General features: G+C 51.4%; 1 protein-coding gene across 1 annotated transcript in view; it reads left to right on the forward strand.

Annotated features, from left to right (window-relative positions):
• LOC139278132 (soluble guanylate cyclase 88E-like) overlaps nucleotides 1-19,001 on the forward strand; it is a 379,171-nt gene that overhangs the window by 348,701 nt on the left and 11,469 nt on the right. Inside the window, exons 7-8 of the mRNA XM_070896788.1 lie at nucleotides 8,280-8,436; nucleotides 10,473-10,582. Of these exons, the coding sequence (XP_070752889.1) occupies nucleotides 8,280-8,436; nucleotides 10,473-10,582 (267 nt within the window). The remainder of the gene's footprint in view (nucleotides 1-8,279; nucleotides 8,437-10,472; nucleotides 10,583-19,001) is intronic.

A 19,001-nucleotide genomic window follows, 5' to 3' on the forward strand; every position in this document is an offset into this window, starting at 1 on the left:
TGACTGTCGGTCCCAGTCGACAGGATATGACTGTCGGTCCCAGTAGACAGGGTATGACTGCCTGATCCCAGTAGACAGGGTGTGACTGTCTGGTCCCAGTAGACAGGGTGTGACGGTCTGATCCCAGTAGAGAGGGTGTGACTGTCGGTCCCAGTAGACAGGGTATGACTGTCGGTCCCAATAGACAGGGTATGACTGTCTGATCCCAGTAGACAGGGTGTGACTGTCTGATCCCAGTAGACAGCGTGTGACTGTCTGATCCTAGTAGACAGGGTGTGACTGTCGGATCCCAGTAGACAGGGTGTGATTGTCTGATCCCAGTAGATAGGGTGTGATTGTCTGATCCCAGTAGACAGGTTGTGACTGTGCGATCCCAGTCGAAAGGATGCAACTGAGTCCGATTGCAGTAGACAGGGTGTGACTGTTGGATCTCAGTAGACAGGGTGTGACTGTCCGATCCCAATAGACAGGGTGTGACTGTCGGTCCCAGTACACAAGGTGTGACTGTTGGATCCCAGTAGAAAGGATGCAACGAGCTCCGATCGCAGTAGACAGTGTGTGACTGTTGGATCTCAGTAGACAGCGTGTGACTGTGCGACCCCAGTAGACAGGGTATGACTGCCTGATCCCAGTAGACAGGGTATGACTGTCGGATCCCAGTAGACAGGGTGTGATTGTCTGATCCCAGTAGACATGTTGTGACTGTGCGATCCCAGTCGAAAGGATGCAACTGATTCCGATCGCAGTAGACAGGGTGTGATTGTCTGATCCCAGTAGACAGGGTGTGATTGTCTGATCCCAGTCGACAGGTTGTGACTGTGCGATCCCAGTCGAAAGGATGCAACTGATTCCGATCGCAGTCGACAGGTTGTGACTGTCAGATCCCAGTAGACAGGGTGTGACTGTTGGATCTCAGTGGACAGGCTGTGATTGTCTGATCCCAGTCGATAGCTTGCGGCTGTGCGATCCCAGTAGAAAGGATGCAACTGGGTCCAATCGCAGTAGACAGGGTGTGACTGTCGGATTCTAGTAGACAGGGTGTGACTGTTGGATCTCAGAAGACAGGGTGTGACTGTTGGATCTCAGTAGACAGGGTGTGACTGTTGGATCTCAGTAGACAGGGTGTGACTGTCGGATCCCAGTAGACAGGGTGTGACTGTTGGATCTCAGTAGACAGGGTGTGACTGTCGGATCCCAGTAGACAGGGTGTGACTGTCCGATCCAAGTAGACAGGATGTGACTGTCCGATCCCAGTAGACTGGGTGTGACTGTCCGATCCCAGTAGACAGGGTGTGACTGTCAGATCCCAGTAGACAGGGTGTGATTGTCAGATCCCAGTAGACAGGGTGTGACTGTCGGATCCCAGTAGACAGGGTGTGACTGTTGGATCTCAGTAGACAGGGTGTGACTGTTGGATCCCAGTCGACAGCGTGTAACTGTGCGATCCCAGTAGACCGGGTGTGACTGTCGGATCCCAGTAGACTGGGTGTGATTATTGGATCCCAGTAGACAGGATGTGACTGTTGGATCTCAGTAAACAGGGTGTGACTGTCCAATCCCAGTAGATAGGGTGTGACTGTCGGTCCCAGTACACAGCGTGTGACTATTGGATCCCAGTAGAAAGGATGCAACTAGGTCCGATCGCAGTAGACAGGGTGTGACTGTGCGATCCCAGTTGACATGGTATGACTGTCGGATCCCAGTAGACAGGGTGTGACTGTTGGATCCCAGTCGACAGGGTGTGACTGTTGGATCCCAGTAGACAGGGTGTGACTGACTAATCCCAGTAGACAGGGTGTGACTGTCTGATCCCAGTAGACAGGGTGTGGCTGTTGGATCCCAGTAGACAGGGTGCGACTGTTGGATCCCAGTTGACAGGGTCTGACTGTCTGATCCCAGTAGATAGGGTGTGACTGTCGGTCCCAGTAGACAGGGTGTGACTGTCTGATCCCAGTAGACAGGTTGTGACTGTCTGATCCCAGTCGACAAGGCGTGACTGTGCAATCCCAGTAGACAGGGTGTGACTGTCGGTCCCAGTTGACAGGATATGACTGTCGGTCCCAGTAGACAGGGTATGACTGCCTGATCCCAGTAGACAGGGTATGACTGCCTGATCCCAGTAGACAGGGTGTGACTGTCTGATCCTAGTAGACAGGGTGTGACTGTCGGTCCCAGTAGACAGGGTATGACTGTCGGTCCCAATAGACAGGGTATGACTGTCTGATCCCAGTAGACAGGGTGTGACTGTCTGATCCCAGTAGACAGTGTGTTCCCAGAAGAGAGGATGTGACTGTCTGATCCCACTAGACAGGGTGTGACTGTCGGTCCCAGAAGAGAGGATGTGACAGTCTGATCCCAATAGACAGGGTGTGACTGTCTGATCCCAGTAGACAGGGTGGGACGTTGGATCCCAGTAGACAGGGTGCGAATGTTGGATGCCAGTCGACAGGGTTTGACTGTCTGATCCCAGTCGACAGGGTGTGACTGTCTGATCCCAGTAGACAGGGTGTGACTGTCGGTCCCAGTCGACAGGGTGTGACTGTCTGATCCCAGTAGACAGGTTGTGACTGTCTGATCCCAGTAGACAGGGCGTGACTGTGCAATCCCAGTAGACAGGGTGTGACTGTTGGTCCCAGTAGACAGGGTATGACCGTTGATCCCAGTAGACAGGGTATGACTGCCTGATCCCAGTAGACAGGGTGTGACTGTCTGATCCCAGTCGACAGGGTGTGACGGTCTGAACCCAGTAGACAGGGTGTGACTGTTGGTCCCAGTAGACAGGGTATGACTGTCGGTCCTAATAGACAGCGTATGACTGTCTGATCCCAGTAGACACGGTGTGACTGTCTGATCCCAGTAGACAGGTTGTGACTGTCTGATCCCAGTAGACAGGGCGTGACTGTGCAATCCCAGTCGACAGGGTGTGACTGTCGGTCCCAGTAGACAGGGTGTGACTGTCGGTCCCAGTAGACAGGGTATGACCGTCGGTCCCAGTAGACAGGGTATGACTGCCTGATCCCAGTAGACAGGGTGTGACTGTCTGATCCCAGTAGACAGGGTGTGACGGTCTGATCCCAGTAGACAGGGTGTGACTGTCGGTCCCAGTAGACAGGGTATGACTGTCGGTCCTAATAGACAGGGTGTGACTGTCTGATCCCAGTAGACAGGGTGTGACTGTCTGATCACAGTAGACAGGATGTGACTGTCAGTCCCAGAAGAGAGGATGTGACTGTCTGATCCCAATCGACAGTGTGTTCCCAGAAGAGAGGATGTGACTGTCTGATCCCACTAGACAGGGTGTGACTGTCGGTCCCAGAAGAGAGGATGTGACAGTCTGATCCCAATAGACAGGGTGTGACTGTCTGATCCCAGTAGACAGGGTGGGACGTTGGATCCCAGTAGACAGGGTGCGACTGTTGGATGCCAGTCGACAGGGTTTGACTGTCTGATCCCAGTAGACAGTGTGTGACTGTCTGATCCCAGTAGACAGGGTATGACTGTCGGTCCTAATAGACAGGGTATGACTGTCTGATCCCAGTAGACAGGGTGTGACTGTCTGATCCCAGTAGACAGGTTGTGACTGTCTGATCCCAGTAGACATGGCGTGACTGTGCAATCCCAGTCGACAGGGTGTGACTGTCGGTCCCAGTAGACAGGGTGTGACTGTCGGTCCCAGTAGACAGGGTATGACCGTCGGTCCCAGTAGACAGGGTATGACTGCCTGATCCCAGTATACAGGGTGTGACTGTCTGATCCCAGTAGACAGGGTGTGACGGTCTGATCCCAGTAGACAGGGTGTGACTGTCTGATCCCAGTAGACAGGGTGTGACTGTCGGTCCCAGTAGACAGGGTGTGACTGTCGGTCCTAATAGACAGGGTATGACTGTCTGATCCCAGTAGACAGGGTGTGACTGTCTGATCCCAGTAGACAGGTTGTGACTGTCTGATCCCAGTAGACAGGGCGAGACTGTGCAATCCCAGTCGACAGGGTGTGACTGTCGGTCCCAGTAGACAGGGTGTGACTGTCGGTCCCAGTAGACAGGGTATGACCGTCGGTCCCAGTAGACAGGATATGACTGCCTGATCCCAGTAGACAGGGTGTGACTGTCTGATCCCAGTAGACAGGGTGTGACTGTCTGATCCCAGTAGACAGGGTGTGACTGTCTGATCACAGTAGACAGGATGTGACTGTCAGTCCCAGAAGAGAGGATGTGACTGTCTGATCCCAATCGACAGTGTGTTCCCAGAAGAGAGAATGTGACTGTCTGATCCCACTAGACAGGGTGTGACTGTCGGTCCCAGAAGAGAGGATGTGACAGTCTGATCCCAATAGACAGGGTGTGACTGTCTGATCCCAGTAGACAGGGTGGGACGTTGGATCCCAGTAGACAGGGTGCGACTGTTGGATGCCAGTCGACAGGGTTTGACTGTCTGATCCCAGTAGACAGTGTGTGACTGTCTGATCCCAGTAGACAGGGTATGACTGTCGGTCCTAATAGACAGGGTATGACTGTCTGATCCCAGTAGACAGGGTGTGACTGTCTGATCCCAGTAGACAGGTTGTGACTGTCTGATCCCAGTAGACATGGCGTGACTGTGCAATCCCAGTCGACAGGGTGTGACTGTCGGTCCCAGTAGACAGGGTGTGACTGTCGGTCCCAGTAGACAGGGTATGACCGTCGGTCCCAGTAGACAGGGTATGACTGCCTGATCCCAGTAGACAGGGTGTGACTGTCTGATCCCAGTAGACAGGGTGTGACGGTCTGATCCCAGTAGACAGGGTGTGACTGTCTGATCCCAGTAGACAGGGTGTGACTGTCGGTCCCAGTAGACAGGGTGTGACTGTCGGTCCTAATAGACAGGGTATGACTGTCTGATCCCAGTAGACAGGGTGTGACTGTCTGATCCCAGTAGACAGGTTGTGACTGTCTGATCCCAGTAGACAGGGCGTGACTGTGCAATCCCAGTCGACAGGGTGTGACTGTCGGTCCCAGTAGACAGGGTGTGACTGTCGGTCCCAGTAGACAGGGGATGACCGTCGGTCCCAGTAGACAGGATATGACTGCCTGATCCCAGTAGACAGGGTGTGACTGTCTGATCCCAGTAGACAGGGTGTGACGGTCTGATCCCAGTAGCCAGGGTGTGACTGTCTGGTCCCAGTAGACAGGGTGTGACTGTCGGTCCCAGTAGACAGGGTGTGACTGTCTGATCCCAGTAGACAGGTTGTGACTGTCTGATCCCAGTAGACAAGGCGTGACTGTGCAATTCCAGTAGACAGGGTGTGACTGTCGGTCCCAGTCGACAGGATATGACTGTCGGTCCCTGTAGACAGGGTATGACTGCCTGATCCCAGTAGACAGGGTGTGACTGTCTGATCCCAGTAGACAGGGTGTGACGGTCTGATCCCAGTAGAGAGGGTGTGACTGTCGGTCCCAGTAGACAGGGTATGACTGTCGGTCCCAATAGACAGGGTATGACTGTCTGATCCCAGTAGATAGGGTGTGACTGTCTGATCCCAGTAGACAGCGTGTGACTGTCTGATCCCAGTAGACAGGGCGTGATTGTCTGATCCCAGTAGACAGGGTGTGATTGTCTGATCCCAGTAGACAGGTTGTGACTGTGCGATCCCAGTCGAAAGGATGCAACTGAGTCCGATTGCAGTAGACAGGGTGTGACTGTTGGATCTCAGTAGACAGGGTGTGACTGTCCGATCCCAATAGACAGTGTGTGACTGTCGGTCCCAGTACACAAGGTGTGACTGTTCGATCCCAGTAGAAAGGATGCAACGAGCTCCGATCGCAGTAGACAGTGTGTGACTGTTGGATCTCAGTAGACAGCGTGTGACTGTGCGACCCCAGTAGACAGGGTGTGACTGTCAGATCCCAGTAGACAGGGTATGACTGTCGGATCCCAGTAGACAGGGTGTGACTGTCTGATCCCAGTAGACAGGGTATGACTGTCTGATCCCAGTAGACATGGTGTGACTCTCTGATCCCAGTAGACAACGTGTGACTGTCTGATCCCAGTAGACAGGGTGTGACTGTTGGATCGCAGTAGACAGGGTGTGACTCTCTGAGCCAGTAGACAGGTTGTGACTGTCTGATCCCAGTAGACAGGGCGTGACTGTGCGATCCCAGAAGACAGGTTGTGACTGTTGGTCCCAGTAGACAGGGTATGACTGCCTGATCCCAGTAGACAGGATGTGACTGTCTGATCCCAGTAGACAGGGTGTGACTGTCTGATCCCGGTAGACAGGGTGTAACTGTCGGTCCCAGTAGACAGGGTATGACTGTCGGTCCCAATAGACAGGGTGTGACTGTCTGATCACAGTAGACAGGATGTGACTGTCAGTCCCAGAAGAGAGGATGTGACTGTCTGATCCCAATCGACAGGATGTTCCCAGAAGAGAGGATGTGACTGTCTGATCCCACTAGACAGGGTGTGACTGTCGGTCCCAGAAGAGAGGATGTGACAGTCTGATCCCAATAGACAGGGTGTGACTGTCTGCTCCCAGTAGACAGGGTGGGATGTTGGATCCCAGTAGACAGGGTGCGACTGTTGGATGCCAGTCGACAGGGTTTGACTGTCTGATCCCAGTAGACAGTGTGTGACTGTCTGATCCCAGTAGACAGGGTGTGACTGTCTGATCCCAGTAGACAGGGTGTGACTGTCGGTCCCAGTAGACAGGGTGTGACTGTCTGATCCCAGTAGATAGGTTGTGACTGTCTGATCCCAGTAGACAGGGCCTAACTGTGCAATCCCAGTAGACAGGGTGTGACTGTTGGTCCCAGTAGACAGGGTATGACCGTTGGTCCCAGTAGACAGGGTATGACTGCCTGATCCCAGTAGACAGGGTGTGACTGTCTGATCCCAGTTGACAGGGTGTGACGGTCTGAACCCAGTAGACAGGGTGTGACTGTCGGTCCCAGTAGACAGGGTATGACTGTCGGTCCTAATAGACAGGGTATGACTGTCTGATCCCAGTAGACAGGGTGTGACTGTCTGATCCCAGTAGACAGGTTGTGACTGTCTGATCCCAGTAGACAGGGCGTGACTGTGCAATCCCAGTCGAAGGGTGTGACTGTCGGTCCCAGTAGACAGGGTGTGACTGTCGGTCCCAGTAGACAGGGTATGACCGTCGGTCCCAGTAGACAGGGTATGACTGTCAGTCCCAGTAGACAGGGTATGACTGCCTGATCCCAGTAGACAGGGTGTGACTGTCTGATCCCAGTAGGAAGGGTGTGACTGTCTGATCCCAGTAGACATGGTGTGACTGTCGGTCCCAGTAGACAGGGTCTGACTGTCGGTCCCAATAGACAGGGTGTGACTGTCTGATCCCAGTAGACAGGGTGTGACTGTCTGATCCCAGTAGACAGGGTGTGACTGTCTGATCCCAGTAGACAGGGTGTGACTGTCTGATCACAGTAGACAGGATGTGACTATCAGTCCCAGAAGAGCGGATGTGACTGTCTGATCCAAATAGACAGGATGTGACTGTCTGATCCCAATCGACAGTGTGTTCCCAGAAGAGAGGATGTGACTGTCTGATCCCAATAGACAGGGTGTGACTGTCGGTCCCAGAAGAGAGGATGTGACTGTCTGATCCCAATAGACAGGTTGTGACTGTCTGATCCCAGTAGACAGGGTGTGACTGTCTGATCACAGTAGACAGGTGTGACTGTCTGATCCCAGTAGACAAGGTGTGACTGTCTGATCCCAATAGACAGGGTGTGACTGTCTGATCCCAGTAGACAGGGTGTGACTATCTGATCACAGTAGACAGGATGTGACTGTCGGTCCCAGAAGAGAGGTTGTGACTGTCTGATCCCAGTAGACAGAGTGTGACTGTCTGATCCCAGTAGACAGGGTGTGACTGTCAGTCCCAGAGGAGAGGATGTGACTGTCTGATCCCAATAGACAGGGTGTGACTGTCTGATCCCAGTCGACAGGTGTGACTGTCTGATCCCAGTAGAGAGGATGTGACTATCTGATCCCAGTAGACAGGGTGTGACTGTCAGTCCCAGAGGAGAGGATGTGACTGTCTGATCCCAATAGACAGGGTGTGACTGTCTGATCCCAGTCGACAGGTGTGACTGTCTGATCCCAGTAGAGAGGATGTGACTGTCGGTCCCAGTAGACAGGGTGTGACTGTCTGATCCCAGTAAAGAGGATGTGACTGTCGGTCCCAGTAGACAGGGTGTGACTGGCTCTGACACACACCCTCTGTCCCTCCTTCACCCGCCCTCAATCTGACCATTGATCTAACCCAATGTGCGCAGGTTGAGACTATCGGAGATGCATATATGGTGGTAGCTGGAGTGCCGAAGAAAACGAAGTACCACGCTCACAACATCTGTGACATGGCCTTGGACATGGTGCAATCCATCGGCCACCTCAAGGATCCATCCACAGGGAGCAACATTCAAATCCGTGTCGGTGAGTGTGCGCATTGGTTGGGGAGAGGGAAAGGAGATGGATATGAGTTGGGGTTGGTGGCTGTGAGCGAGTGTGAGTTGGGATGGGTGGTTGTGAGTGTGAGTTGGGACTGGTGGATGTGGGTGTGAGTTGGGATGGATGGGTATGAATTGGGATGGTGGCTGTGAGTGTGAGCTGGGACTGGTGGGCGTGAGCGAGTGTGAGTTGGGATGGATGGGTGTGAGTTGGGACTGGTGGCTGTGAGTGTGAGTTGGGATGGGTGGGTGTGAGTGTGAGTTGGGACGGGTGAGTGTGGGTGCGACTTGGGACTGATGGGTGTGAGTGAGTGTGAGTAGGGATGGGTGTGTGTGTATTGTGACTGGTGAGTGTGAGCGAGTGTGAGTTGGGATGGGTGGGAGTGAGTGTGAGTTGGGACGGGTGGATGTGAGTTGGGACGGTGGGTGTGTGTTGGGACGGGTGGGTGTGAGTGTGAGTTGGGACGGGTGGGTGTGAGTTGGGACGGGTGGGTGTGAGTTGGGACGGGTGGGTGTGAGTGTGAGTTGGGACTGGTGGGTGTGAGTTGGGACGGGTGGGTGTGAGTGTGAGTTGGTACTGGTGGATGTGGGTGTGAGTTGGGATGGTTGAGTGTGAGTTGGGATTGGTGAGTGTGAGTGTGAGTTGGAACGGGTGGGTGTGAGTTGGGATGGGTGGGTGTGAGTCGGGATGGGTGAGTGTGAGTGTGAGTTGGGACTGGTGAGTGTGAGTGTGAGTTGGTACGGGTGGGTGTGAGTCAGGATGGGTGGGTGTGAGTGTGAGTTGGTACTGGTGGATGTGGGTGTGAGTTGGGATGGTTGAGTGTGAGTTGGGACTGGTGGGTGTGAGTGTGAGTTGGGACTGGTGAGTGTGAGTGTGAGTTGGGACGGGTGGGTGTGAGTTGGAACGGGTGGGTGTGAGTCAGGATGGGTGGGTGTGAGTGTGAGTTGGGACTGGTGAGTGTGAGTGTGAGTTGAGACGGGTGGGTGTGAGTTGGAACGGGTGGGTGTGAGTCGGGATGGGTGGGTGTGAGTGTGAGTTGGTACTGGTGGATGTGGGTGTGAGTTGGGATGGTTGAGTGTGAGTTGGGACTGGTGAGTGTGAGTGTGAGTTGGGACTGGTGGATGTGGGTGTGAGTTGGGACGGGTGGGTGTGAGTCGGGATGGGTGGGTTTAATTACCACTGTTACACGGCCGATGCCCAGTTACAAAGTGCCCAGTAAGATTAATTCCTGGCATTGACTACAAGCAAGGGTATAACTGCCTCCGCTGACCTGCATTCTCACCCCAGCTGCAGCCAGCCTTAGCACAAGGTGTTGGAGGTGGTCGGAGCCACTACGGGGATCGGGAGTCCCTGTGAGTACAACCTGTGGGCACAGAGCAAGGCCCTGCTCCCCCAACAGTGTTCCCTGCACCTCCCTGCTGCCGGTAATATTGATCAGAATGTTTGCATCTCTGGGAGTTGCAGATGGTATTGCAAGGGACCGAATGATTGAGTCATTGTCATAGGCAGTCCAAGACAGGAGTTACGGTCTCTGACACAGGTGGGACAGACAGTGGTTGAAGGAAAGGGTGGGTGGGGAGCCTGGTTTGCTGCATGCTCCTTCCGCTGCCTGCACTTGGTTTCTGCATGCTCTCGGCGACGAGACTCGAGGTGCTCAGCACCCTCCCGGATGCTCTTCCTTCATTTAGGGCGGTCTTTGGCCAGGGACTCCCAGGTGTCGGTGGGGATGTTGCATTTTTCAAGGAGGGTGTCCTTGAAATGTTGCCTCTGCCCACCTGGCGCTCGCTTGCCGTGTAGGAGCTCCGATTCGAGCGCTTGCTTTGGGAGTCTTGTGTCAGGTACTTGGACAATGTGGCCCGCCCAACGGAGCTGGTCGAGTGTGGTCAGTGCTTCGATGCTGGGGATGTTGGCCTGATCGAGGACGCTGACATCAGTGCACCTGTCCTCCCAGGGGATTTGTAGGATCTTGCGGAGGCCCATCCAGCACGTGACCTTCACTCACTGTCGTTCTCCCTGTCCAGGTGTGCACTCTGGGATGGTGGTGGCAGGTGTGGTGGGACACAAGATGCCACGGTTCGGGCTATATGGAGATACGGTCCACTCAGCATCGGCCATGGAGAGTAACGGCAAGGTAGGACCTGAGCAGCTGGAGATACCGAGTTCACATTGCTGCAATATTGTGTCCTCTTCTATATGCGAGGGAATACAAGACGAATCAATGCAACCTCTCCTCACCATTTAACCATTTTATTCCAAAGTCATTCTTTGAATCTGCACTGCAACCCCTCCCAGGCCAACGTTCTCATTGGAACACAGGAGGTTGAGAGGAAACCTCATTGAGGTGTACAAAATATTGAGGGGCCTGAATATAGTGGATAGCAAGGGCCTATTTCCATTGGTGGAGGGGTCAATTATGAGGGAGCATAGTTTGAAGCTGGAGGATGTTTCCATTGATAGGGGAGACTAGAACTGGGGGCATAGTCTTCGAATAAGGGGCCCCCCATTTAAAACTGAGATGAGAAGGAATTTCTTTTCTAAGAGGGTTGTAAATCTGTAGAATTCGTTACTTCAGAGAGCTGGTGAAGCTGGGTCATTGAATATATTTAAGATAGAGATAGACAGTCTCTTAACCAAAAAGGGAATAAAGGGTTATGGGAAGCGGGCAGGGAAGTGGAGCTGAGTCCGTGATCGTATTGAATGACGGAGCAGGCTCGAGGGGCTGCATGGCCTATCCCTGCTCCTATTTCTTTTGTGATTTTTTTTCTTATGGTGGAAGGTTCAGAGGGGATTTGAGGAGGGGGGAGGGTCTTCTTCACGCAGAGAGTTGTGTGAGTCGGAACTCACTACCTGGAAGGGTGGTGGATACAGAAACCCTCACCATATTTAAAAAGGTGCTTGGATGGGCACTTAAAGTTATGGACCTAGAGCTGGTAATTGAGATTAGACTGGATAACCTCTTGTTGGCTGGTGCAGATACAATGGTAAGTACTGCAAGGAATCGAATGTAACCAGGGTGATCTCCTGGACTAGTTTCGATCACCTGGATGGCTCAGAGAGGAATTTTCCCAGATTTTAATCCCCCAATTGGCCTGAGTTTTTATCTGGTTTTTGCCTCTCCCAGGAGATCGCATGGCTTCGGTTGGGGTGGAGTGTAGAATGTTTCAGTATAAGGGGTGTCGCAGTTGTGTGGGGTGATTGTAAGGGGAGCTTGGGGTGTGGGTTCGAATCCACACTCCCCTGGGGTTCTGTACGTGTGATTTATGAGGATGGGTGAGTAATGAAGCAGCAGACACAGTGGGTAAGAGTACAAAATGGCTAATGTTGTTTATTTAGAATAGTAAACAGCAAGATAGAGAGCATAGGAAGAGGGCATAAATAGCAGTAATGGCAAAATCTCACTCAACAACACGAAAAATCTCGCAACAGGGAAGGGGAAAATAAGAGGTTAAAACATCCCACTCACAAACAACCACACCTCCCACTTCCACCTTTCTTACCAATTCCTATCCTAAATTGAGTCTGTGAGGGGGTTTGGGCTACACTCACAATCCTATCAACTCCGGGGTTCTGGGGGCAATTATTTCAGCTCGGGTCACTCTGCGGTGGGTTTTACGTTGTTGGTTGGTTCGGTTTTCCTCCTCGACGTTGTGTTGGTTTCTTCTCTTTGCCTCTCGGTTGGCTCCTAAGCAAAAAGCTGCTGCAGTTAAGCACACCTTCCCCAGAGCGAGGGCCCTGTGAAAAGCTGACTCAACTCCCAAAAGCTGACTCCAACCTCCAACCTCTGGTTGGTTTCCTTGCTCAGCTCAGCTGTGGGAATTCACTGCCACTGCCTGCTGGTTTTCAGTCTCGGTGGCTTGTCTGTGGAACTGCTGCTTCTTCCTCTGGTGGAGCGCGAGCGAGCGGGAGAGAGAACTCTCTCTGGATACAAGCTGCAAGCTGCCAGCTCCAAGCTCCAAGCTCTCCAACTGCTTCCACACTCTGCTGGTGGTTCTGTAGGTCCTAGAACCAATTTAGTTCTGGCCTTTTCGCACTCAAACTCAGTTGGTGGTTCATTGTGTAAGTTTGGGTGGGGAGATAGCTTTGAATATTTTAATCAGAAGATGTCACAGGTACAATAGGTGTGAGGACAGGGGTATTGTTTCAGTGCATATTGGTGCCTAAAAGTCTGCTGGTCCTTTGTTACAGTCCTGGGAGTCTATTGGTTTGGGCCTCCCCATTGATGGGCCATTACTGCAGTGATCTCAGGGCTATTGTCCACTGTCCATATTAATTAGATAGATGATGGTCCACATTCATAATTTGATTAGAGGTGAGTCATATTTTTAAACTGGGCCGGGTAGTCCCTATTGGTTGAGGATTTCCCCGCTTCAGGCCCGACTCGACCCGATTGGCCTGCAAGAATGCACTTCTCCCCCATTGGCCAGTGCCTCTGTCTCGCTTGTGAGCCAGACTCCACAATGTCTGTATCTGCCCTCACGTTTCGCAGCCTGCCTGGTCTGAGGTTTGGTGGTCAAAACATGTTCATTTAAAATGAATAGAATGATCCCATGTTAGTTTTCTTGTCCTTAGGGTGTTTCAATAAAATGCGGCCATGGATTTTCGAACCTTACACTCCCCCATTGAAACACTCTGTCTCAGGGTGTTTTCAAAATGTGAAGCAAAACCTTTTCCCTCTCACAGAGCCAATCTTCCTCAAATCTTACCCAAACCCACGATAAAACATTAAAATACACCAATGGTATTCATACATTTGGAATCAATACAATACTGAAAATGTAAAAATGCTTCTCAAGCAATACCCTTCACCAAAATCATAATAGTACATAGTATCACACATCATACAGATAGGGAGGTACGGACCTTCTACAAGGTACTGACTTTTCTTTACAGTGCAATACATTCGGCTCGTACAATCAGTCCCGTCATACTGCATAGACTTTGCTCGCCCTCCCTTTTCGTTTGGCCTTTGACTTGGCCTCCCTCATAGCTTTCTCAATTTTTAAACGACGGCCCTTTCTCTTAAGCTGGCAGCGGATCGCCAGCAAATCGGCTCCAATGATCAGCTGTGTCACTACCAGGGTGTGAGAGAGGATGCGGTCCCAGGCCGGGACCTCTACGTCCAATCCCCAATCCCAGCAAGGCCTTGAATTTAATCAGCTATCTGGGCTCCCAATTTTACTGTTTTTTTGTTGTAGGGTGAAATAATGTTTCTGGGATTTTTGTGCTGCTTTGAACAGATCTGTCAGGTGCTCTGGTAAAAATGGAATGTGGTATCCGAAATGTGCTACATCATTGTCCATGCTATTAATCATTGGTGCCCCGGTGTTGAAACCGGTAAAAACATCATTCCAGATCCCTCTTCTGTGTCTTTTCAGTTTGGCGTTCTCTTTGGGTTGTAAACGGTACAGCAAAGTCTTCTTCAAATAGCCAAAATCGAGCTCGTAGAATGTCCTGAACATGGAAACATAGAAACATAGAAACATAGAAAATAGGTGCAGGAGTAGGCCATTCGGCCCTTCGAGCCTGCACCGCCATTCAATGAGTTCATGGCTGAACATGCAACTTCAGTACCCCCTTCCTGCTTTCTCACCATACCCCTTGATTCCCCTAGTAGTAAGGACTTCATCTAACTCCTTTTTGAATATATTTAGTGAATTGGCCTCAACAACTTTCTGTGGTAGAGAATTCCACAGGTTCACCACTCTCTGGGTGAAGAAATTCCTCCTCATCTCGGTCTTAAATGGCTTCCCCCTTATCCTTAGACTGTGTCCCCTGGTTCTGGACTTCCCCAACATTGGGAACATTCTTCCTGCATCTAACCTGTCTAACCCCGTCAGAATTTTAAACGTTTCTATGAGGTCCCCTCTCATTCTTCTGAACTCCAGTGAATACAAGCCCAGTTGATCCAGTCTTTCTTGATAGGTCAGTCCCGCCATCCCGGGAATCAGTCTGGTGAACCTTCGCTGCACTCCCTCAATAGCAAGAATGTCCTTCCTCAGGTTAGGAGACCAAAACTGTACACAATACTCCAGGTGTGGCCTCACCAAGGCCCTGTACAATTGTAGCAACACCTCCCTGCCCCTGTACTCAAATCCCCTCGCTAGGAAGGCCAACATGCCATTTGCTTTCCTAACCGCCTGCTGTACCTGCATGCCAACCTTCAATGACTGATGTACCATGACACCCAGGTCTCTTTGCACCTTCCCTTTTCCTAATCTGTCACCATTCAGATAATAGTCTGTCTCTCTGTTTTTACCACCAAAGTGGATAACCTCACATTTATCCACATTATACTTCATCTGCCATGCATTTGCCCACTCACCTAACCTATCCAAGTCGCTCTGCAGCCTCATATCATCCTCCTCGCAGCTCACACTGCCACCCAACTTAGTGTCATCCGCAAATTTGGAGATACTACATTTAATCCCCTCGTCTAAATCATTAATGTACAGTGTAAACAGCTGGGGCCCCGGCACAGAACCTTGCGGTACCCCACTAGTCACTGCCTGCCATTCTGTAAAGTCCCCATTTACTCCTACTCTTTGATTCCTGTCTGACAACCAGTTCTCAATCCATGTCAGCACACTACCCCCAATCCCATGTGCTTTAACTTTGCACATTAATCTCTTGTGTGGGACCTTGTCGAAAGCCTTCTGAAAGTCCAAATATACCACATCAACTGGTTCTCCCTTGTCCACTCTACTGGAAACATCCTCAAAAAATTCCAGAAGATTTGTCAAGCATGATTTCCCTTTCACAAATCCATGCTGACTTGGACCTATCATATTACCTCTTTCCAAATGCACTGCTATGACATCCTTAATAATTGATTCCATCATTTTACCCACTACCGATGTCAGGCTGACCGGTCTATAATTCCCTGTTTTCTCTCTCCCTCCTTTTTTAAAAAGTGGGGTGACATTGGCTACCCTCCACTCCATAGGAACTGATCCAGAGTCAATGGAATGTTGGAAAATGACTGTCAATGCATCCACTATTTCCAAGGCCACCTCCTTAAGTACTCTGGGATGCAGTCCATCAGGCCCTGGGGATTTATCGGCCTTCAATCCCATCAATTCCCCCAACACAATTTCCCGACTAATAAGGATTTCCCTCAGTTCCTCCTCCTTACTAGACCCTCCGACCCCTTTTATATCCGGAAGGTTGTTTGTGTCCTCCTCAGTGAATACCGAACCAAAGTACTTGTTCAATTGGTCCGCCATTTCTTTGTTCCCCGTTATGACTTCCCCTGATTCTGACTGCAGGGGACCTATGTTTGTCTTTACTAACCTTTTTCTCTTTACATATCTATAGAAACTTTTGCAATCCGTCTTAATGTTCCCTGCAAGCTTCTTCTCGTACTCCATTTTCCCTGCCCTAATCAAACCCTTTGTCCTCCTCTGCTGAGTTTTAAATTTCTCCCAGTCCCCGGGTTCGCTGCTATTTCTGGCTAATTTGTATGCCACTTCCTTGGCTTTAATGCTATCCCTGATTTCCCTTGATAGCCACGGTTGAGCCACCTTCCCTTTTTTATTTTTACGCCAGACAGGAATGTGCAATTGTTGTAGTTCATCCATGCGGTCTAAATGTCTGCCATTGCCCATCCACAGTCAACCCCTTCAGTATCATTCGCCAATCTATCCTAGCTAATTCACGCCTCATACCTTCAAAGTTACCCTTCTTTAAGTTCTGGACCATGGTCTCTGAATTAACTGTTTCATTCTCCATCCAAATGCAGAATTCCACCATATTATGGTCAGTCTTCCCCAAGGGGCCTCGCACAACGAGATTGCTAATTAATCCTCTCTCATTACACAACACCCAATCTAAGATGGCCTCCCCCCTAGTTGGTTCCTCGACATTTGGTCTAAAAAACCATCCCTTATGCACTCCAGGAAATCCTCCTCCACCGTATTGCTTCCAGTTTGGTTAACCCAATCTATGTGCATATTAAAGTCACCCATTATAACTGCTGCACCTTTATTGCACGCACCCCTAATTTCATGTTTGATGCCCTCCCCAACATCACTACTACTGTTTGGAGGTCTGTACACAACTCCCACTAACGTTTTTTGCCCTTTGGTATTCTGCAGCTCTACCCATATAGATTCCACATCATCCAAGCTAATGTCCTTCCGAACTATTGCCTTAATTTGCTCCTTAACCAGCAATGCTACCCCACCTCCTTTTCCTTTTATTCTATCTTTCCTGAATGTTGAATACCCCTGGATGTTGAGTTCCCAGCCCTGATCATCCTGGAGCCACGTCTCCGTAATCCCAATCACATCATATTTGTTAACATCTATTTGCACAGTTAATTCATCCACCTGATTGCGGATACTCCTTGCATTAAGACACAAAGCCTTCAGGCTTGTTTTTTTAACACCCTTTGTCCTTTTAGAATTTTGCTGTACAGTGGCCCTTTTTGTTCTTTGCCTTGGGTTTCTCTGCCCTCCACTTTTCCTCATCTCCTTTCTGTCTTTTGCTTTTGCCTCCTTTTTGTTTCCCTCTGTCTCCCTGCATTGGTTCCCATCCCCCTGCCATATTAGTTTAAATCCTCCCCAACAGCACTAGCAAACACTCCCCCTAGGACATTGGTTCCGGTCCTGCCCAGGTGCAGACCGTCCGGTTTGTACTGGTCCCACCTCCCCCAGAACCGGTTCCAATGCCCCAGGAATTTGAATCCCTCCCTGCTGCACCACTGCTCAAGCCACGTATTCATCTGCGCTATCCTGCAATTCCTACTCTGACTAGCACGTGGCACTGGTAGCAATCCCGAGATTACTACTTTTGAGGTCCTACTTTTTAATTTCGCTCCTAGCTCCTTAAATTCGTTTCGTAGGACCTCATCCCTTTTTTTACCTATGTCGTTGGTACCAATGTGCACTACGACAACTGGCTGTTCTCCCTCCCTTTTTCGAAGGAGAGCCTGGTAGAGGCGTTCTGTCTCTTTTGGGCACCGCTCAGGTAGGTGCACCTCGGTAAGGTTTAGGATTACAGAGGCCATGGCGTAGTGGACCCCCCAGTATAGCAGCTTGTCCGTGGGAAGCAAAACCAAACCGTTCTGTGGTCCCTGGGTGATGTCCGTATCAGTTGGTTCGGTCGGGGCAGTGGGCAGGGGCTGTCTGGGGTGTGCGCCTAACTCGGTGGCTTGGATGGAGCTGGGGTGGCTTACTATGCATGCGACCATGCTCCGGTCCCATCCCATCCCCTCCCCTTCATCCCGCCACTGTCGGGAGAACGCTATGGAGATGCCTGTCGGGCATACCTTCTCTGATCCCCACATGCACACATACACTCCTAACTCCGCCTCCCACCATTTATCCCAACACACACTCACTCCCCCCTGGGTGCCCGTGATGGTCCGGTGGGTGCTGTTGTCCAGTCTTTCCCAATCTGCTGTTGGGTTTGCCATGTCCTTGCCACCTTCCCACCGGGAGGTGTCCCTTACAGGTCGGGCGAAACCTCTTCCCAACCACTACCCTAACCCGGAATGCGGTCACCTCAATGCTGGGGCAGGAGACTGATGCTTCCCCATATGTGACCCTGGGGTGGCTGGAGTATATAGTGGAATTAGACCCCACCCACCCTGGCCATCTTCCCCTATGGATGATGGTCGGTGCCTGCCCCGCTGAGCATCCAAAAATAATGGCTTCTTTAGTCTCTCCCCGGGAGCCGATGCACATTCTGACGTAGGTGCACAGGAGCAGGATTTTCCTCACCTCTGGTTCCTCTACTGAAAGACAAAACCTCATTTGGTTCAAAAACCCCGAGCCCCCTGGCTCATCCCTCCCCCATTTTCCACTCTGTCTGCACCTCACAGTACCCCTGCACGGGTTTAAACTGTGTGTGCCTATCGGTCTGACCGCAAACCGCAATTTTACTGTGGAAGTCAAGGGGTTTCAACTAATAAACACTTGAAACAACAAACCTTACACAAAAGAGGAAGTGAGAGAAAAAAAAGTCCAGGCTCCCTATCCTATTGGCTCAAAAGCCTCACTATTATACTCCCTATATTGCAGAGGCCACCTGAGCCCCACTACACTAGAGAAATCTTTATATATATCTGTACACACCTACTGCTCTCCCTTTTAACCTGCTTGCCACCCTTCCCGGGTGGCTGTGCTAATCCTTGGGACGCTCCTTGGTTTTCCTTTTATGCGGGGGAATGTAGTGGGGAGACCACCTCTCCTTTGCCCTCTTGGGCCGCACCGACCTCCGCGGCCCCTCTGTCTCCCCTGCCAAGGTGTCCATCGAGCTTCGGGTGGTGCTTACTGGGCTGGTACAGCCCCTCACCCCCTCCAGGGATGGCTCACTGCCCTCGGGAGCAATGAAAATTCCACGGCAGGCTTCTCACTGCCGGGGACTCCTGTATCCTCTGGGGGCTTTGGGTTCTACAAGGGTTTCACCCGAAACCACTCGCAGTGATACTCTCACAGCGTTTCCTCAGATCTTCCAGGAACCACTTACTGGGACCCGCTGCCACCCTCTCTCCTGCAGGCTCTGGGCTGTCTGCACCAAAAGCTCGGCTATCCCCGACAGACTCCTCA

Source organism: Pristiophorus japonicus, chromosome 13 (genome assembly GCF_044704955.1).
Source record: "Pristiophorus japonicus isolate sPriJap1 chromosome 13, sPriJap1.hap1, whole genome shotgun sequence".
Taxonomy (NCBI): Eukaryota; Metazoa; Chordata; class Chondrichthyes; family Pristiophoridae; genus Pristiophorus; species Pristiophorus japonicus.